The sequence below is a fragment of the Orcinus orca genome, chromosome 17, assembly GCF_937001465.1.
Source record: "Orcinus orca chromosome 17, mOrcOrc1.1, whole genome shotgun sequence".
NCBI lineage: Eukaryota > Metazoa > Chordata > Mammalia > Artiodactyla > Delphinidae > Orcinus > Orcinus orca.
The window spans coordinates 46,438,462-46,461,008 of NC_064575.1; the positions used below are offsets into that span (position 1 = coordinate 46,438,462).

General features: G+C 36.9%; 1 protein-coding gene and 1 pseudogene across 2 annotated transcripts in view; both read left to right on the top strand.

Moving 5' to 3' along the window:
- DPY19L4 (dpy-19 like 4) overlaps positions 1-22,547 on the top strand; it is a 60,765-nt gene that overhangs the window by 26,714 nt on the left and 11,504 nt on the right. Inside the window, exons 7-14 of one of the 2 annotated variants that reach the window (XM_004275376.3) lie at positions 1,312-1,435; positions 7,170-7,304; positions 9,807-9,938; positions 10,040-10,138; positions 10,697-10,770; positions 13,915-14,073; positions 14,966-15,085; positions 20,218-20,338. In XM_004275376.3, the coding sequence (XP_004275424.2) occupies positions 1,312-1,435; positions 7,170-7,304; positions 9,807-9,938; positions 10,040-10,138; positions 10,697-10,770; positions 13,915-14,073; positions 14,966-15,085; positions 20,218-20,338 (964 nt within the window). Of the gene's footprint in view, positions 1-1,311; positions 1,436-7,169; positions 7,305-9,806; positions 9,939-10,039; positions 10,139-10,696; positions 10,771-13,914; positions 14,074-14,962; positions 15,086-20,217; positions 20,339-22,547 lie in introns of both variants that reach the window. The other variant, XM_033438277.2, reaches the window with a different exon arrangement.
- Positions 1,847-6,387, top strand: LOC125961597 (60S ribosomal protein L22-like; annotated as a pseudogene).

The following is a 22,547-nucleotide window of genomic DNA, read 5'->3' on the forward strand; positions in this document are numbered from 1 at the left end:
AACCTCTCCCTTTTTCCTCTTCTTACCCCACCTCTACTGCTGTAGAAAATCAGGAAAGATCAGGAAACCAGTGATCTGCTTTCTTTCACTATAAATTAGTTTTCATTTTCTAGAATTTTATATAAATGGGGTCATATAGCATATACTTTTTCGGTTTTTTTTTTCTCCACTCAGCATAATTATTTTGAGATTCATATATGTTGGGTGTATCAATAGTTCATTTCTTTTTATTGCTGAGTAGTATCCTATTGTATGGCTATACCACATTTAAAAAATTTTTTTTAAATTTATTTAATTAATTTTTTTGGCCATGCCGCGTGGCTTGTGGGATTCTAGTTCCCCAGCCAGGGATTGAACCCGCACCCTCGGCAATGAAAGCATGGAGTCCCAAACCACGGGACCACCAGGGAATTCCCTGTACCACAATTTGACTGAACTAAATTACACGCAAGAATTTTGTCTCCATTAGGAGAATTATGCAGCAATTTTCATGAAGTTTTTTAAGCAATAGCACCTTTGTTTTTTGTGTGGGAAATAGCCATTGGGTTTATGAGATCCAGATTTAATTATTGTTGGGAAGGGAGTCCATTGTGGTGTGAGGATATGCATGGGAGACAACAGGCTCTCAATGAAAACTGATAGAGGAGAAACTTAGGAGGAGCCTGCAAAGACATTGTGTTTGATTCTGGAGATTTTCAAAGCTCTCTGGATCTGTCACATAAAGGACTACTGTAATGTTAATTCTGGGTAACCTGCTGATTGAAAAAAGTATTAAACTAGATATCAGAAGATATGCATTGTAATCCTAGTTGTGTCACCTACTAGCTATATGACTTCATTAAGTCATCACCTCTCTGAACTTCATATTCCTTTTATATAAGGATTAGTGTAAGAACTGTGGATCTGCCAGGCCTGCTAGTTATGTAGTGCACATTGTGCTCTAGAGAGGGATAGCCATCTTGTTAAGGGAAGGGAGGGTGGGGGGCTGAACTCCAGTGTACTCTGCAGCAAGCTGTGTGTTGTAGCATGAGGCTGTATCTGCCCAGAGCAGGGATGCCTTTTTCAACTTCTCACAGAGGCCCATCTATTCATCAAGCAGACACAGCAGCACTAAGTCTTCCTGGGTGGGAGGTAAGGTAAGGGTGAAACACTATTAATTTGTTCAAAGATGCTGTATAGGTAATGGTGGCTTTGTCCATACCTACCTCACAGGATATGGAGAACAACAGTGTGTGAAAGTGCCTTGAAAAGTATAGTGTTACACAAATATAATGTCTTGCTATTTTGCTGTTCATCTGTGGTTTATTTTAGGGTAGATACGACAAGAATTGAATACTCCATTCCTTTAAGAGAAAACTGGGCACTACCATATTTTGCATGCCAAGTCGCTGCACTTACAGGCTATTTAAAAAGCAACTTAAATTCTTATGGAGAGGTAAGATACAAATTTATTTGTCACAATTCTGATGTATTGCAAATGTGGTACATTATTTTAAAGCTATTCATATTAAGAGTTAAATTATACTCAGTGAAACCTGAACTACACCGTAAAGGATATAGTTAGGTAGTCTTGTTATAACTGTTATTCTGTAATCTGATTGACAGTAAATTATATTTATGAGAAAGGAGATGTTATATTGTTTTAGTGCAGTTACTTGACAAATATATGAAGAATATCTTATTTTGAAAATTAATCTGTCTCGTTATTTTACCATTTCTCTCACTTCTGGAACATTGATGGCGTTTAATCATCACAAGTTGAAGAATATTAATGAAGATATAAAGAGTGACTACAAGGGACAACAATGTAGCACTGCATATTTTGTTTGCCCGTATGTTTTCTGTGACTGAGGTGTAGGTAAGCTAGTGAGCTTCAGGAGACTATCCTGGATAGTTTAGATTCTTAGTGTTGTGCTCTTGTTGTTGTTGCCATAAGCCCTTTCAGCAGTCAAGTGAAGCTTAGAGACTCTATCAGAATAATGATTTTAAATGCATAAAATAAAATAAATGTGATTATAAAAGGCAACCAATTACACTGAAATTGACTTAAATGTAGCAATCCTTTGACAGTCTGTCTGCCTGTCTTAGGTTAAGAATTCCTGGCTAGAAAAAGGGACTGTAGGGACCTGGTTGGCCAGGAAATTGTATTTACTTATGGTTCCTTTTTGAAATCTCTGAAAAATGTTCTTTCCTCCTTTCAGTGATGTCAGATGTCCTGAGCATAGCAAACTTTATTTCATTTTTTATAACACTAGTATTTCCTTTCTTATCTAAAATAATAAGAACACATTTCAGATTTGTAATTTTCCTTTTGTTGGTTTTGTATAAACAGCTTTCTGAGAAAGAATATTTTCTATAATAGGGAGTATTTGCGTGTTTTCCTGTTAGATTGTGTAGCTGTCTCTTAGGAAAGAATAGTTCTTCAGTTTTTTGTTTTGTTTTGTTTTTTTGTGGTTCGCGGACCTCTCACTGTTGTGGCCTCTCCCGTAGCAGCCTCTCCCGTTGCGGAGCACAGGCTCTTTTATTTTATTTTACTTTTGGCCATACCGCCCAGCACGTGGGATCTCAGTTCCCCGACCAGGGATCGAACCCGTGCCCCCTGCAGTGGAAGCATGGAGTTCTAACCACTGGACCGCCAGGGAATTCCCTTTCAAATATCTTTTTAATAAAACTATTATTCTTATTTATTTTAAAAGAAGGAGTTTTGGAAAAGGTAGAATGAAATGTAAACTTATTTTTTCCCTTCTATACTATATTTTATATTTTTCTGAATAACTTATTTTTATTGCCATGTTATGTATTCTTTCTAGTAGTTTTTTAAATTCTAACTTTTTTAAATTAAAAAAGTAATACAGGGGATTCCCTGGTGGTGCAGTGGTTAAGAATCCGCCTGCCAATGCAGGAGACACGGGTTTGATCCCTGGTCTGGGAAGATCCCACATGCCGCGGAGCAACTAAGCCCATGCACCACAACTACTGAGCCCACACACCGCAACTACTGGAGCCTGCACACCTAGAGCCCGTGCTCCGCAACAAGAGAAGCATCCACAATGAGAAGCCTGTGCAACACAACAAAGAGTAGCCCCCACTCGCTGCAACTAGTGAAAAAGCCTGTGTGCAACAACGAAGACCCAACGTAGCCAAAATATATATATATAAATAAATAAATTTTTTTTAAAGTAATACATCTACATTGTACAGATGGTAAAAAAAAAATTCAGTCATTGCAAATGGATAGATATACAGTGAAAAGTATATTTCCATTCAGTTTACTGTTGTTTACCAAGGACCTGGTGCTTTTTGAAGGGATCCAAAAATAGCTTATACTCCTATTTTAGTTTACATTTTGTTTCTCCTTTTTTATTTAACCACAATTATTTTTCTCTGTTTTGAAAGTATTCCATAATATTCTCCCTTCTTCCCTCCCTTCCTCTCTCTCTTTTTTCCTCTCTTCATATTAAGGTAAAGGAGGAAAATTGTCCTTATCAGTTATTTGATTATTTGTAACTAACCACTCATCTGGTATTCAAGAGTACACAGCAAGAGCAAAATATCTATGAAAATATTAAAGGGGTAACAATATTAAGGATTCTATAAAAACATGGTAGTAAAAAAAAGCAAGTTTACTGTATTCTTAACCCTTCAGCTTAAAACTCAATTTTTTAAAAAGCAAAACTGCTCTTTCTGCCTATGCTGCTGCCATGCTGCCCGTTAAAAATCTCATGGCACAGGGTGGGCAAAGAAAAGAAGTAGGTCCTAAAGTTTACTCTTGACTATACCCATTCTGTAGAAGATGAAGTCATGGATGCTGCCAACTTTGAGCAGTTTCTTCAGGGGAGAAAGTGAATGGAATAGCTAGGAATCTTGGTGGAGGTGCTGTAACAATTGAAAGAAGCAAAAGCAAGATTACTGTAACTTCTGAGGTGCCTTTTTCCAAAAGGTATTTGAAATATCTCACCAAAAAATATTTGAAGAAGAATAATCTGTGATTGGTTATGCGTAGTTGCTAACAACAAAGAAAGTTATGAATTGCGTTACTTCCAGATTAATCAAGATGAAGAAGAGGAGGAAGATGAGGAATAAAAATTATCTGGTATATTTTGTATGAGTTCTTGAATAAAACTTAGGAACCAAAAAATATATCTATATAAAAAGCAAAACTGTCCAATCCTTCAGTTATGTTTGCTTCCCCTTGAACTTACCCTGTACACACATGCCTTTGTGTGTGTGTGTGTTGAAAATCTAAAGAAGGTTTGTACCTGAATTAATAGTATTGTATCAGTGACAATTTACTGGGTTTTTTTGGGGTTTTTTTTGCGGTATGCGGGCCTCTCACTGTTGTGACCTCTCCTGTTGCGGAGCACAGGCTCCGGACACGCAGGCTTAGCGGCCATGGCTCACGGGCCCAGCCGCTCCGCGGCATATGGGATCTTCCCAGACCGGGGCACGAACCTGTGTCCCCTGCATCGGCAGGCGGACTCGCAACCACTGCGCCACCAGGGAAGCCCAATTTCCTGGTTTTGACAGTGTATAATGGTCGTGTAAGATATTGTCATTGAGGGAAGCTGGGTGAGGCAGTCCATGGGAATTCTTCTTCTTTTTTGGCTGTGTTGGGTCTTTGTTGCTGTGCACAGGCTTTCTCTAGTTGAGGCGAGAGGGGGCTACTCTTGATTGTGGTGTGCCGGATTCTCATTGCGGTGGCTTCTCTTGTTATGGAGCATGGGCTCAAGGCGTGCGGGCTTCAGTAATTGTGGCACGCTGGCTCAGTAGTTGTGGCTCGCAGGCTCTAGAGCGCAGGCTCAGTAGTTATGGCACATGGGCTTAGTTGCTCCGTGGCATGTGGGATCTTCCCAGACCAGGGATTGAACTTGTGTCTCCTGCATTGGCAGGTGGATTCTTAACTACCACACCACCAGGGAAGTCCCATGGGAATTCTTTGTACTGTTTTTGTAACTTCATGTGAACTAATTAAAACTAAATATATATATGTATTTTTTATTATAACTTTTTTACATGCATTCCTTTTCTGGGGGGAAGGGTGTATAATTGTATGAATTTTTATCATGTGTAGTTTCAAGTAACCATTACCATAATCAAGATGTGTATGTATATATACACACACACTATACGTCACTTATGTTACCCCTTAATAGTCATATCTTTCCCTCAGCCCTAACCTCTGGCAACCATAGATTTGTTCTCTGTCACTGTAATTTTGTCACTTTGAAGGGTTATGTAAATGGAATTCTGTAGTATGTTATCCTTCAAGATTGACTTTTTTCATAAAGCCTAATGCCATAGACACCTATCCAAGTGATGTTGCATGTACCAGTAATTTGCTCCTTTTTGTTACTGAGTAGTAGTATAGGAACATGGATATTTTAATCATATATTTTGTACTTTGCTTTCCACTCTTGAGACTAGATCTCATGGTCCCAGTTGCATCAGGATATCCAAGCTCAGATCTTTTGTGCAGTTACCTGGAGCCATCCAGAGATATCTGTGGTTGATTACCGAAACCCATTTAATGTTACTTAAGTAATATATATAAAAAAGCTGACAATAAAGGCATAGTTGAAAATGAAGTGAGAAAGGTAAGGGGTAGACAAGAGTGCATAGAATTTTGAAAATGTCCAGAGAAAGGAGAAACTTAGGTCATTCTCCAGATTGTGTTTGACATGTGTTCCTATTACTATTATTATTTTTAATTTGGCGGCACCGTACGGCATGCGGGATCTTAGTTCCCTGACCAGGGGTCCAGCCTGGGCCCTGCCAGTGAAAGCGCCGAGTCCTAACCACTGGACCGCCAGGGAATTCCCTCTATCATATTTTCACCGCATGTTCTTAGAGTAGTTTGAGAATAAACCTTTGGAATTGGCAATTTGTTTCATTATACTGTAGCTTTTCGCTAGCATCCCCAAAGTAATCTCTAAGTGGCCAGTAGGTTACTTAAGCTGAATCTAGATCTGACCCTTCATTGATTTCTGGAGCTGGTTTTTCTGAGGATAATGGTTTTAGGCCTGGTTATTACAGTTCTGTTGTTCCACATGAGAAGATTTCCAGAACACTTTCTCTTACAGCTATGGTGATAGAGCAGAAGCTTATGTTATTCTATTAGTGCTGAGCCCTTCTGGGCCTTGCCCTTGATATGTGATCAACTGGTGGAATTTTTCCATCTCTTTCATTTTGTTATCTGGTCTTAATCTTATTCAGGATGCTGAAAAATTCTTACATCTGCTGATGGTCTGAGGTATCTCTGACTCTGGAATTTATCATTGAGTATAGTCTGAGTCTGAAAGATTTAGTTTTGGAGAACACAGTTCTTATCTTAGGTTTCTTGACTTGACTCTTATTGTCCTTTCATTGTTCTTATCAGAACCAATTGTTTTGACACTATGGCTGATGGAGGAATTAGGAATAAAAAGGTAGGTCCCTAGAAGAAGTTGAGACTGTTGCTAGAAATATGCTAAGACTTGGTTTCTCACTAAGGGATCACTTGGGAGATGACATTTGGAGGGACAGAATAGACTTTAGCCAGGCATATTTCAGGCAAGGGCAGTGAAATCCTTGTGTTTAGTACTTTAGCAGATGAAAACAGCTGAGAGTTTTATATGGTTGACAGTATAAACTTTGGGAAAAGGTAAGGCCACACTGTGCTGAAAGGAAATGAAAAAAGAAATGGACTTTTTTCCATGGGGTGTGGAATGGGCTGAGACATAAATAGACTAGTCACATGGAAGCTCTTAGGAAAATATGAAGCACCAGGGAAGTGAAAATGTTATAGAGTGAAAGGAGTTACTTCCACTGTAACTAAAGCCGAGCAGTCAAGTCTAGTAAAAGCCACCATTTAAAAATATTTATTCCTTTATCTCTTTTGGGGTGAAAGAAAATTGTACTGAATTTTCTTTTTTTCTTTGTCTTCCTGAAGTTCTCAGTATAATGTTGAACATTGAAGGGCAAGTGGTTGATTTCTCTTTAGAGTGCTTGATTTAAGATCTTATTGTTTATGTAAGGATTTAATAATTATGTGATTTAAAAACAAAGTTTCAAAAATTGTATAGCCTTAAAGTGGAAGCAGTAACAGAGCTGCAATATTTGAGGTAACAACCTCACAGATTTTTATAGTAATGAAGCTGTTGATATTTAGTTTCTTTCTTTGTTTTCCCTAGAGGTTTTGCTACTTGTTGATGAGTGCTTCAACTTACACATTTATGATGATGTGGGAGTACAGCCACTACCTCTTGTTTCTTCAAGCAATATCTCTCTTCTTGCTAGATAGTTTTTCACTGGAGCAAAGTGAAAAGGTATTATGGCATTTCAAAATTATTATTTTAAATCTAGAGAATAAATGTCTTTATAGGGTTGTATAAAACCACTTAGCTTTTAAGCTTAATTTGAAATGTTTTAATAGGCTCTGATTTATACTTCTACTCAAAAGGTTGCTAAACTTATTCTCCCCTAGTCCTTTTAGAAGCACTTTGAAATTCCCTTAAACATGGTCTGCTTAACCAGAGTCACCCCTGTGCTTCCTCTCTATTTCTAGCTACTTCTCCATCTTCCCTTTCTGTTTCTTTAAAAAAAGAAAAAGGTGAAATATAGGAATGTACAAAAGAGTATATGCATGCTGTATATACAATGTATAGAAAAAATATGAGTATTTGAACACCCAGGCCAAGATATGGAGCATATGAACACTAGAAGCCCCTTTTTCTCAGTCACATCCTGCTCCCTCCCCATCAGAGGCTAACTGTCCTGAATTTTGTTAATCCTTTCCTTCTTTTTCTTTGTTTTTTTACCACCTCTCTGTGTATTCCTAAAACTATGTTGTCAAATAATGTATTGTTTACTGTTGCCTGATTTGCTTCTGAGATTCATCCCTGGTGATGTACAGAGCTATATTTCATTCATTTTTATTTACTGATGTATTCTATTGCTGATGAACATTTCAGGTTTTTTCCAGTTTATTGTTCATATGACCAATGCTGCTATAACATTTTTATACATGTCACCTGGCACAGAAGTGCAAGATTTTTCTAGAATATATAGTGGAATTACAAGTCAAATTCATAGTGGAATTACAACTCAAAGGATGTGTACATATTCAATCTAACTAAAGATACCAAGCCTTTCCCCAGAATGGTTATATCAATTTATACTTGTCAGCAGTAAAGGTTCCCATAAACATTTTGTTCCTTTGTTTCTTTATCTTTTTCTCTTTTGCCCTCTCATCTTTTTTTCTTTATTTATAAACATGTATTAAGTATTTAATATGTTGTCTAAGCCAGAAATTTGGGAATCTTCTCGCTCTTCTCTTCCTTTTCTTCAGATGGTCCAGAATTCTGATGAGTACCAACATTTAGGTTATTTCAATAGAGAGAATTTAATATAAACAATCATTAACCAAGTATAAAGTTGTTAACTTGTTAAATGAAAAGGTAATAAGTACCTGAAAGTATTATAGAGGTAGCAACTTCAGGAAGCAGCTACCACCCCTAGAGCTGAGGGCTGAAAGGAAGAATTTGGAATTATTAAAACGTAGAAGCTTAGAGGAGGGAACCCCGTGGAGCTGAAACAGACTTCTGAGGAAGGGCCACTGCTCAGCTTTGCTGGTATCTCTGAACTGGAGAGAAGGGCTCTGTGGAAATGGGACCCAGACTTCTGAGAATGGTACTCTGGCCAGCTGATTCTGCCATCTCTGGGGTAAGAAGATGTGATACAGCTCGTTCTTCAAGTGTTAGGGAAACTGCAGCTGCATCCAGCTGCCTTAACAGGAAGGAATTAACTCTGTTGGAGTGAAGAAGCATTGCTGAGGTGATCCTCCCAGGAGCTGCAGGCTGCAGAAAGGAACACGCCCCTGCTCTCTCCTCCAACTCTTATTATCTCTCGCTAGCATGGATTGGCAGAGATTAATAGGGAGCCAAATGAAAAAGCAGAAATGTAGACTGAAGAAGCCGGCCCCAGCATTACGAGGCCGGGATAGAGGGATAGGTTTGGAGCTAAGAGAACCAGCAGCCAAAATGAAAAAATAGAACATGACCAGCACCCAGAAGATCCCATAATGCCCTCTCTTGTCATTGCTTCAGCCTCCCGACAGTGAGGTATCTTTTGAAAAAATGGCTCTGGCCTTTTCGGGATTTTTTTTCTTTTGGTTGTTTTTTTTTTTTTTAACTTTTAACACTCTGCCTTTTGATTCCTCCCCCTCCCCGCAACTAGTGTCTACATTTTGTCTTAGTTCTCCCCTTTCTAAAAGGAATTTATTTTATGGTAGATTAAATTATTATACTATTGAATTTTAGAAAAGAAATATAGTAAGACATAACTTTCCTGGGAGATCTTCTATTAGGAAATTGAATTTAACTTTCTTATTGTCACTGTTAAATGGACCAAGTGTGAAATACTTTTCTCTGGTGCTACATTTCATGGGAGTATATTTTCACCGGATAGGTTTTGGGAACTGCTGCTAATGGTTATGATTTTTGATTTATGCAGCTTGATGTTGCATAGATGGACAAGACAAACCAAGTGAAATTAAGTCAGAGCCTGGGATTAAAGAAGATTCTTCCAGTCTGATTTAGACATCCGTGGTTTCAAAGCTTTTTACTTTGCGGAGAGTTCTTTCTAAAAAGGAAGTGATAAATCAGTTACATCCCATGGCATTAAAACTACGAATTGAATTGTTGTAAATATAATACTGTCCAAAATTATAGTAGAGCATTTACTTTATAATTATAGTCAAATCTTACGTAATGAAAAGATGTACAATAAAATTCATTTAATTCTCATTCATTTTATTTTTGTCCCAACAGGTTCATGAAGTTTATAAAATCTATATATTTTCTCTCTTTCTGGGATATTTACTGCAGTTTGAGAATTCGGCTTTATTGGTATCTCCTTTATTAAGTTTCGTAATAGCCTTAATGCTTGCTAAGTGCATCCAGGTAATTAGAATTGCCTTTTTATCATTCTTGGGGGGAATTTTTAAATTGTTAATTTTTTTAAACCTCACTTCTTTGTTCATATAATTTTCCTCCCTGCATAGCTGAATGTGAAGAAAGGAACTTTCGTGGCTAAAATAATGAAAGTGATTAATTTTTACTTGGTGTGTACTCTGACAGTGACATTGAATATTATAATGAAAGTAAGTAACTCTGTGTTTGAGATTCATGTGGTAGAGCAAATTGAATAATCAAATATACTGGGCTAAATTTTAACGAGAATAATGGGATAGCAAAGTAAGAGTTTGTACAGTAACATGTTTAGTTGAACAATAATCATACCTAGTATATTAGGTGAGAAAATAGGATTCTGAGTCTTTCCTATAGGAATACTTTTTAACAATTACACTTTATTTTTCATTTAATTTAAAATGTCATCATTACCCAGTTAACACTAAGTAATATATGGAATAAATTCAGATGAGTCAAAGACATTCAAAAGAGTGGGTAAGTTATTTAAGCCAGGTGGGATAAGGTTAAAATCTTCTTACTACCCCATTATAGTTTTATGCTTAACTATAAGGTAATGTGATTGACTATGCCAATAAATCTCCTTGCTTCATAGTTACATCATGTATTTTTAATTCATATTTTTTGTTTTGTGGTCTTGCTGTATTTTCTAGTTCTAGTATTGGACTAAAGCATATTGCTATAAACTTAGCTAATAGTTCTTTGTTGTAACTAGTGTTTTTCTCCTTCAGATGTTTGTCCCACACAAAGAAAATGGACATATGCTGAAATTCCTTGAAGTAAAATTTGGACTAAATATGACTAAGTAAGTTTTAGATTATGTAAGTTTACCTAACTCTATACCACTTAGAAGATAAAGAGCAAAAATAATCAAAGGAGGGAGTACACACCTAATTACATACCACTTAGAAAATAATTTGGGATATTACAATATCTAGAAGAAATAAGACATTAATACTTTTCTCATTTAAAAAAAAATCTCATTTAGGTCTTTTAAAATTAGATATACTTAAACCTCAATAGCATCACAGTATGTTGAGGCTACTTTCCTTGATGAGGAGTGATGATACAATCTAAGGTCAGAATAAATTAAAGATTTAAAATGAATAAAGAACCAAGGAAATTTTAACCACTAACTGCAAAATGTTATATTACAAAGAGTATGGGTGTAAATCAACTATAGTTCAATTAAAAAAAAAAAAGTTCATGATATACTCCAACTCTATACTTTAAAAAAAAAAAGGGCATAGGCATTAAAAATGGGGTGGTCAGTAAGATATTTATTTCATAGCAAAGCATCTTATCTTTGGTCATAATAGTGGATTGGACCAGAAGCTGACTTTTTAAATTCAAAAATAGTGTTGTACCTTTTGTTGTTTAAATGCATTTTTTAAATCTAAAATGAAATAAATGATTTTATGTACTGATAGAGTCCATTTGCATAACAGAAAATATATATTTACCTATACATATCTCAAGTTCATATAGTAGACCGTAGAATCTTATAATCGTTTGCTGGGATTACATGGGATTTTAGATACTGTGAATGAAATTTTATGTTGTGATATATCAGTTAACCAAGTGTTTGACATTGCTTAAACACTGGAGAAGCCTTCTGAAGTGTAAATCGTATATGGCTATCTAGTAAGATAAAAGGATCCTTTAAGAGGCCATGTGCTTCATAAAGGTAGGGACCATGTCTTTTTCAGGTGTATTTGTAGGCCTGACACTCAGCAGGCAACTAGTAAAAGTTGGTTGCAGACCTCCATAATTGACTGGCCTTTTCACTGATTTTCTCTTTAACCTTGGAAGACTCTAGAATGAGCCTAGCATTAAGCTCTGCTTTTGTCCAGTGTTTCTTAGTTGATGTTCTATAGTGCGCCTTTGTTCCTCATGTCAGGTACTAGGCTTCACAAGGTAATATACTGGGTATTTTAAGATTAAGACTTATTAATCTTGTCCTTAAGAATATTGCTGGCTCATTAGATAGTTTTTATACAATTAATGGCATGGGTGGTGTAAATAATAAGTGCCTTGTGTGCAAATGTGCCAATTGGATATCAGGATTTGTAATTCACCAGAATTTCAGGAGACATTTCTGTTGAGACGGAATTTTAAGAATCAGTAAAGAGGGCTTCCCTGGTGGCGCAGTGGTTGAGAGTCCGCCTCCTGATGCAGGGGACACGGGTTCGTGCCCCAGTCCGGGAAGATCCCACATGCCGCGGAGCGGCTGGGCCCGTGAGCCATGGCCGCTGGGCCTGCGCGTCTGGAGCCTGTGCTCCGCAACGGGAGAGCCCACAATGGTGAGAGGCCCGCGTACCACACACACACAAAAAATAAATAAAATAAAAAGATGTTAAAAAAGGGGCTTCCCTGGTGGCGCAGTGGTTAAGAATCCGCCTGCCAATGCAGGAGACACTGGTTCGAGCCCTGGCCCGGGAAGACCCCACATGCCGCAGAGCAACTAAGCCCGTGCGCCACAACTACTGAGCCTGTGCCCTAGAGCCTGCGAGCCGCAGCTACTGAAGCCCGCGCGCCTAGAGCCCGTGCTCCGCAACAACAGAAGCCACCGCAATGAGAACCCGCGCACAGCAACGAAGACCCAACGCAGCCATAAATAAATAAAGAAAAGAAAAGAATCAGTAAAGAAGTGTTAATAAATATTTATTTAATGTGCAAGATACTCTGGGGGATACAAAAATGACTACAATCTAACGCATAGCAGATTGCATTAAGCACTATAATAAAGGGATAATTAAAGTGCCATGGGAATATGGGGAAGGAAGGATTGAGACTGGGGTTATGGAAAGAATATCATTAAATTGGAATTTGAATTAGACCTTATAGAATTAGTTACTTTAGTAGGCAGATTTTTAAAACGTGCTTTCGTCCTAGGTACAAAATATTTTGATGGCAGCCTCTTTGATACAGTTGTATAGCTGTTTGGCACATTGTGAAACTTTAACCTTTTAGTTTAAACCCAGTGATTTGTGAAGCATTCTCAATCCATCCGTGAGCACTCCTGAACATCATTCCATCGCTTACCTCCTCCCCCAGGGCTAGGAATTTGAGGATTAAATGGAGGTTGAAGATGGATGGGGAGTGAGAATGCAGATAAATCTACGTATAACTAGGAGGCTTGTTGATTATATTTAGTGTGGGTTAAAAAAAAAAAGTTTATCCTGACTGTTATAGCTCAAAAAACTTACATTTCAAATTTTATGATTTCTGTCTTAATAATTAGATACCTCTTTTTAAAATGGGTCCTAGTCAAGTTACATTTATCAATATAAAACAGGGCTGTCCAATAACAATATGACATTAGTTGCATACATAATTTTCTAGTAGTTGCATTAAAAAAAAGTAAAAAGAAACAAGTGAATTTAATTTCAATAATGTACTTTATTTAATCCAATATATTAAAAATGTTATTTTAATGGGTAAACAATATAAAATTATTGAGATATATTTTGTATTTTTTAAATTCCTTTTTTCTTGATTTTTTTATCTTTTGAAGTCCAGGGTATATTTTGTGCTTAAAGACTATCTCCATTTGCACTGGCCACATTTCATGTGCTATTAGCTACGTGTAGCTAGTGGCTATCCTACTGGACAGTGCTGTTAGAGGTTAGACAGTTGAATTTTTTTGTTATCTTCCAGGTAAAAATAGAAAGTAAAACTCCCCTAAAACTGTATTGGGTTCTAGAGATGGTCACATTGCTGGATCATAAAAATGTAGTAGTTTTAAATTTATTAGGGCAGTTTGTTGAGGAGGGTTACTAATGCTATTATTTTCATTTATAAAGGTTATGACCTTTCTGTTGTAAGTTAACGGATTTAGGAAGTGCGTTTAGTTTTGTCTTAGTTTTTACTGAGATGGAAAAAATAATTTTAAGTTCAGTACTTTAAAACATCTGTGATTTTAATATCATGCTTTTGTTTTCTGTAGGAATTTTACAATGAATTGGCTCCTATGTCAAGAATCCCTTCAGGCACCATCTCAAGAATTTTTTTTGCGATTGACACAGTCTTCTTTATTACCTTTCTATATTTTAGTGTTAATTACTTGTTTTCTTTCTATGAGTCAAGTTATTTTTAGGAGAATTAAGTAAGTACCTAGGAGAACCAATCATATTACTAACTAATAAATTGTGGAAATATATAAAACTTATTTTTAATATCCTTCCAATATTTGTGTGTTTTAGAGTTTCTACTTGAATTCTCTCTTTATCAGTGTATAAAATATCATTATAAGTTAAGTAGATGAAATTCAAATTTAAGCTTATACATCTAAATATGTAATATTCATATTTATTTATTTAGGCAGTGCCGGGTTTTAGTTGCGGCACATGGAATATTTAGTTGCGGCATGCATGCGGGATCTAGTTCCCCGAGCAGGGATCGAACCCAGCCCTCCAGCATTGGGAGTGTGGAGTCTTACCCACTGGACCACCAGGGAAGTCCCTGTAATGTCCATTTTTAATGCAGGAATAATATTTAAATAATCAGTTAAACTTTTACAGACTAATTTACTCAGATTTTTTATTTACTGTAAGCATAATTTTTTCTAATTACTTGAAACTAGTAGTATAAGTGATTTTAAATTATAAAGTTTGACTATTTAAAAATATTTTTATCAAACTTGAAAGGAGGCTGTGTGTAGTAACTTAATTTTGAGAACTTAGTAATTCAAATTATTATTTAACTATATTGATTTAACAATCACTAGTTTAGTGATAATTCATCTTGGAAAAGGAACCTATGTATCTTTTTTATTATATTTCCTGAACTTTCATGTTTAGTCTTTATTGAGGCAGTTGTCTTCAAGCTTCAATAGCCATTTTCAAAGACTTGGAGATACCTAAGTTAGGTATTTGACCAGCAGAATATACTTTCAAATTTTAAGAACTACCTATATATTTTTAATGAAGATATTAAAGATCTTTGATTTTTCAAATAAATATTTTCAAAGTAGTAAAAAAACACATTTCTTTCAGTAGTGGTAAGTCCCTGAAAGAAACTATTACGCTTGAAGATGGACAAATTGGAGAAAGGCCAGAAATAATTTATCACGTGATTCACACTATTTTATTGGGCTCTCTTGCAATGATTATAGAAGGGTAAGTGTATATTTGAGCCATTTGTTTTTACAAAGAATTGTCCTTTCTAATGGTAGTTAATGGATACTTTCAAGAACACATTTATAAAAACACTATAAAAACTCAAAAAAACCTTAATCTAACTGGAGTTTAGAGAGGTGTTTATAGTACAGTGAACCGATATTTACTTAGTAATTTATTTGTTCAAAAACTATTGAATGTTTTCCAAGGGCCAGGCATTGTGCTAGGTGCTGGGGGTACAGCGGTGGACAAGATTCTCTAACCTTATGTGACTCATGGTCTATTGAAGGTGACAGATGCTAACCACACAAAAATAAAATTATAACTTTGATAAGCGAAGGAGAGGTAAATGGTGTTATGAGGGTGAGGGTGAGGGTTCAATATACCCTTTTCTTTGAAGTTTGACTCAGATGAGAAATAAGACATAGGAATATGAAATGGTTCTGAGCACCCAATTTCAAAGTGGGGAGGAGGTTTCTTCATACCAACAAACAATTCTCTGGCCACCAGCTGGGTATCCTACAATTCAACTCAATTTTGACTGTCTGCCAGAAGTACCATCAGAATCTACAGGCTTGGGTTCAGTCCAACAAGACTCCCCTGCTACCTCTTCAGACACCAGTTACAAGTCCAGGTTGTCACCTGTGTTTCTGGTGAACTGGCTATAGATCAGAGGTTCCCAAGACCCCCTCCTCAGGTTTGATTAATTTGGTAGAGCAGCTCACAGAACTCAAAGAAACATTTTACTTACTGGTTTATTATCAAAGGATATAAATCAGGAATAGCCACATGGAAGAGGTTCATAGGGCAAGGTATGGGGAAAGGGCTGGAGCTCCCATGCTCTCTCCAGTAGAGAGAAATCCCTACATGTTCACCAACTGGGAAGCTCCTGAACCCTGTACTTTTGGGTTTTTATGGCGGCTTTATTACACAGGCACGATTGATTAAATCAGTGGCCATTGGTGATTGAACTCAGCCTCCAGCCTCTCCCCTCCCCAGAGGTCTGGGGGTAGGACTGAAACTTCCAACCCTCTCATCACCTGGTTGGCTCCACTGGCAACCAGTCCCCATCCTTAGCTGCTTTCCAAAAGTCGCCTCATTAACATAATAAAAGATACATTTAAGCTCTCAGCGCTTAGGAAATTCCAAGGGTTTGGGGAGTTGTGAGCCAGAAACCCGTGGTCAAAAACCAAATATATATGAGGAATATATTTTGGTCATCTGAATGATTCTGATTCTGATAAAAGTTGCACTGGAGAACTCTTTTTCATGTGTGACCAAAAGACCTTTGAATATCTTCCACCCCAAACTGAGTTTAGTCCTTAAATTGCAGGCCTTCCCTCTTGAATGGCCAGAGCCTTGGTAAGCCTGCTGCACCTATATACACCCATGCTGCAAAAGGAAGATCCAAAATGTAAAAGCCTATAAGTGTGTGTTGAGTATTGTCACCTCACACTCACAAATCAGATAAATTGCTGCCACAAGGAGGAGCAGTTAGGGTTCCGAAGTATAGGGAGGGGAATAAAAGCAGGGAGAGGTGAAGAATATTGATACAGTATAAGGTTTAAGTTTCCTTTAATTATGAATACAGATACAGAATCACAGTCATTTTAGCAGTACCCGTGGTGCTTTCACCAACAGAAAGCATAGTTATTTTCTCATTGTACTGGTTTTTTACAGGTATCTTGAATATTGTTTATATACATCACTACTTCAAAATTATAGTGATTATTAGACCTGCATTTAATGTATTAATAAACAAGTACAAATATTGCTGTATTACAAATACAAATTTTATTATTTAATATCAGTATTTCAGTATAATTGGTTTCCTTTGTAAGCCTATGTATTTTGTGCATTTAGAAATGTTTTCTTATAAGGGGTCCACAGACTTTATCAGACTGCCAAACCCATGACAAGGGGGTATCTCTATGGAAACTTGAAGTGAGAATAAGGTTCACTCTAATAGTTAGCAATCCATAGTACCTAAACAGGATGAAGAAGTGTATTAATCCATGAATATTTTAAGTGATTCAGGGTTTGATTCTCATCTTGTTGCCTAGTAGTACTAGAATTTGGAGCATGGTTTACCTTTTTCCCCTCCTTCCCCTCCTTCCTCAGTTTTATTTCTCTCTGAAAAAGAACTTTTTGTTATTCCCACCATTCTTCATTGTTGGATCCGTCATTTTAAGTTCAAGATCCCTTTTTTGAACATGTAATCTGCATTATTCTATCATTGGTCCTTGATTCTCTAATTTACTCACTAGACCTCTAAGACATGATCATCTATTCATGCAGATAATTTGCATGGTCCCCTAGGAGGTGCCAGGCACTCTACCAGGTAGGCAGTAGGGATTAGAGAGAGATGAAATCTAGTCTTTTTGAATCTTTTCAGAGTTCCTATTCTAGATACGTCAACCAAGAGCTAGAACAAAGTAAAATACTATGAGAAAGGTATACAGAGGGTGCTCTGGTCATCCAGAGGAGAGGTACTAACTCACTTGTGGAAGGTAGGTAGGGGAAATCAGCTTAAGGGAGATTTTCTAAACAGGGCCACAGTCTTGAGAGATAGAGATTGGCCAGGCTCTCAGTTTTCTCGTGTGTGTGTGTGTGTGTGTGTGTGTGTGTGTGCGCGCGCGTGCGCGCGTGTGTATAATAATCTGGGAAAAAGAAGTATTCTTTGGGAACCAATACTATGGGACGAATGTGAGGGAAATAGCGAGATATGTCCGGAAAAATAAGCAGGGAACAGATCAAATGTTTTAAGCAGAAGTTTGATATGATCAACTTTACTCTTTTATGGAAAATCTCTCGGGCAGCAATGATTGAGAAAGATTTGAGGAAAACAAGATTAGAGGAAGATAAACCAGTTAAGAAGGTATCATAGTAGAATCTAGAAGTGAGTAGCGATGGAGATGGAGTAAAGGGGCCAAAACTAAGATATTTGGGAATTGGAAACTAAATAAGGTGTTGCAGGGACTGTGGTGGAGGGATCCTAGGAAGAGTTGCAATTCAGAAGCCAAAGGAAGAGTTTTTAAAGGATATGATCAGAGAGAAAAGAAGCTGAGGAAAGAGAGATGAGTGTAGACTTCAAGAAGTCTGGCTATAAAGGGAATCAGAGGCTAAGGCAGCAACTAGAGAGGGGTGCAGTTTTACCAGGAGGGAGAAACTTGTGTGCATTATGGGATGGAAACACTGAGATTGTTCTGCAAACTCTGGCTGGAACTCTAATCATTTAGGGAAGTAGTAGAAAAAACTGAAAAGGTATGTCGGGACCATATTTTAGAGGGCCCTGAAAACCATTTGAGTGAGTTTTCATTTATTTCTGTAGGTATTGGGAAACTAAAGATTTTTGAACAGAACATGTCTTCTCATAGTTATGTTTGAAAAGGATTCATCTGGCATTTGGTTGAATTGGAAGAGAATTTAAAAGTTGAGATGTTAATTAGCTGGCTATTGACGTAAAATGGTAAGGAGAGGTTGTATACGAAGAAATCAGTGGATTGGCACAATGGTCCAATGTCTAGAGCAGAGAGTTTGTGTTCCAAGGAATGTCATGTACATGTAATTCAATGTGAGTAGTCTCTCCTGGAGTTATAAACCAGACTGTAGTATTGATTCTGGCTGACTGGAAAAATAGGTTTGGTATTTTCTGAAATGGGGAAGTTATTGGTTTTAGGAGTTACTGGTTAACCAGAGGAAACGAATGCAATTCCTCTGTCTTAGCAACATGTATTCTATATACATCCAGCTACTTCTCTCAAAGCCTGATTCAGTATTCATTGTTTTAAACCTTAAGTACATTCTCAAATTGGTCCTTTTGCTTTCATATCACCCTAGACCTTATATAAATTTTTTATACTTATTTTCTAATTGTTTCCCATGTGTTCAGTTTTATTCCATCTTAATAAAGCCCTCCTTGAGGGCTGTAGCCATGTCTTGTTTTTCTTTTTTTCTCTCTAGTACTTTGGTCACCCTGAAGTGTATGATCAATAAATTTTTATTAGATGAATGTTACTTTGTTTTCCCCATTTCATAGCTTTGCTGTTTTATAAAACCACAATAGTTCACATTTGTACTCTGGCCTCATATTCTTCTAGTCTCTTTTGAGTTTGTCATCAAAGAATATATCTTAGAAGGATCTTATTGTTTCCTTAGTCTTAACTACAAAAGTTATCTTCTGAGATGTTATTTTTCCTTGATAATCTGTGTGAAGCAATGACATCCACAAAGTTTTCTAAACTCTTCCTCTTCTGTCTTCAGCTTTTACCATCACCTAGGGTGATGGGTTTCTTTTGTTTCCTGTACAAGTTACAACTTAAAGTAAGGTACTGCCTTTTATTTGCACAAGTTCATTTTTCTGTACACCTGGATTTTTAATCTTTTTAAGTTAAGGGCCCTAATTTTTCAATCCTGTTTTTAAAAAATTAATCTCAAAAGTAATAATGCAGATTGTTTAACAAACCCAAATAATATAGATATGTATGAAGTAAAAAATGAAAATCCTTCCGTCCCAGTCCTCAGAGGTCACAACTGTCAGCAATATCTTTTCAGATGTTCTTTTTTTGGCTATACTGCATATATGTACATTAGAAAAAAAATCACCAAAAAACTAGGGTAACAGTATACATAAAATTTTGCAGTTTGCTTTTTTGTTTTTCATAAGGATTTATTATTTAATCAGTACCTGTTGAAGGATAGTTAGGTTTCTTTTTTGCAATTAAAACAACATACTGCAGTTAAAACCCCACATGTATATCTTTATACATTTATGCTAATATATCTGTAGGCTAGTTTACTAGAAATGGGATTGTCTTGTATTTAGAATTTTTATAGGTTCTGCCAAATTGCCTTCTGAAAAAGTATAACAGTTTATGTTCTCTCCAAGAGTACAATTTTACTATACCTCATCTATATTAATGTCTTATTTCATCCTCATTTTAGTAACCCACATGTCTCTTGATTATTTAAGCAGTGAGTAACAATATGTTGCTGAAAATTAGAGGCTAAGCTTTTTCATTGTCCTTCAACATTGTGGTATTTTCATGAGTATTAGGAAAGAACTCAGAAAAGAGAAATCACATAATAATTATGTTTATAGGATAGCTCATGTATGACTCTGTCTTTTCCAGCGTGAAATACCTCTGGACTCCTTATGTGTGCATGTTAGCAGCATTTGGTGTATGTTCTCCTGAACTTTGGATGACACTTTTCAAGTGGCTTCGATTACGAACTGTACACCCAGTATTGTTGGTGAGTCATTGTTATTTTGTGTTAAGTTCTTGTTTCTCTTTCAGTTATATAAATGGGAACCACATGAATACAATTAAAATAGCATGAGTATGGCTTCCCTGGTGGTGCAGTGGTTAAGAATTCTCCTGCCAATGCAGGGGACATGGGTTCGAGCCCTGGTCCAAGAAGATCCCACGTGCTGTGGAGCAACTAAGCCCGTGCACCACAACCGTTGAGCCTGTACTCTAGAGCCCATGAGCCACAACTACTGAGCCTGCATGCCACAACTACTGAAGCACACAAGCCACAACTACTGAGCCTGCCTGCTGCAACTACTGAAGCTTGCGCGCCTAGAGCCCATGCTCCGCAACTGGAGAAGCCACTGCAATGAGAAGCTCGCACACCGCAACGAAGAGTAGCCCCCACTCGCCCGCATGAGAGATAGAGAAAGCCCGCGTGCACCAATGAAGACCCAACACAGCCCAAAATAAATAAATAAAATAAATAAATTTATAAAAAATAATAGCATGAGTAAATCGCATTATGATTTATAGGTAGAAAAAAAGAAAAAGATTCTATGGCAAACATTTTTTAATAATTTCTGATTATAAAAATAGGGTGTTTTCAATGCAGACTACTTAAAAAATAGAAGGTAAAAATATAAGTGAAGCAATGTGAGAGGCTTTCAAAAATTAATTTTGATAATATTTTTCTCAGTTTGATTTAGAACTATGGAATGTTTTCAGTGAGAATGCAACATTTACACTGTGCCTGCTATGTGTAATGTGCTTGCAGTAAAAAGATAAATAAAACATGATTAGGGGAATTCCTTGGCAGTCCAGTGGTTGGGACTCCACACTTCCACTGCAGGGGGCACAGGTTCGATCCCTGGTTGGGGAACTAAGATCCTGCATGCCCTTCGGTGCGGCCAAAAAAAAAAAAAAAAAACAAAGAGATTAATTTCATCAAGTGGATTATAGTCTCCCAGTCATAAAAACAGATAAGAAGTGTTGATAGGGTGCTGTTGGAACAGAGAAGGGCTAAGTAATTCAGTTTTTTTAGGGATTCCCTTTGATGTATTCAAAGGGAATAAAAACAGAGGTAAAGAAAAAGCACGATATATTTAGTTTTGTTGGCACATAAAATGTGAGGTAATAGTGGTCAAGAAATGAGACTGGAGAAGTCTAGGAGGGTAAGGTCATCGAGGTCTTTGAGTGTCCTGTCATGCTTGGTGCTATCCCACAGGCAGTAGGAAGACAGTGACATGTTTATGCAAGGGCAGGAGAGAGTCAGCCTTACATTTTCTCTCAGCTCACCCTTATAGTTCTGTGAAGGAAGGGCTTAAGGGTGAGAGACTGGAATCAGGAAGGAGGCTGTCACCCAGGTACAGGCCATGGAGAATGGAAACGATAAAAACTTCAATTGTTTTGAGAGCTCACTATGTGTCAGGTACTGTTTGAAGCATTTCACATGCTATTCAAAGCTTACAAAGATCCTGTTAGTTAAGTTTTATTATCTGTATTTTATAGACAAACTAAGGCATAAAGTGGTTAAATAACTCACCCAAGATCACATAACTTGTAAGTGTAAGAACCGTGATTCACTCCCGGGTTCTTCTAGCTCCAAAGCCCATTTAATTAATACTGTACTACGCTGAAGTGGAAAAAATAGTTAGAAGAGTAATAAGATTTGGTGCCTCAGTAAGTATGGGAGAAGGAAGAATAGGGAGAAATCATAGATGTTTCTTAGGTTTTGGGTTTGTGTGACTGGATTGTGGGGTCACCAACAGACATGGGACAATAGGAAGAGAACAGGTTTTGGTAGGAAGATGATAAATTATCTCTAATAATAGTCATGTTGTATTTTGCCAGTCTTTTTCCAGAGGAATTTATGCATTCTTATCTTAGCATAGTAGTATATTGATGTATATTGGCTATTTTTCCTGTGTTAATTCATTGTCTTTTTGTTGTTGTTAGCTGTTTTCATAGCAGTTCAATGTTTTTTGTAAGCTCTTCTTAAGTTAAATTCCTGGAAAAATTGTCAAATATTGACTTACTATTTGAAATATTGCGATGTGCATTACCCTTTTTATGTTCTGCCTTAAATTTATATTGCAAATATGTATTTCTCACTTTGTCTCCAGCTTGATATAAAATTTATTATTCTTCACCCATCTCACTCTGTGAACTAGGTTCCATGCTGACTCCAATTTCTCGGACTGAAATTGTTA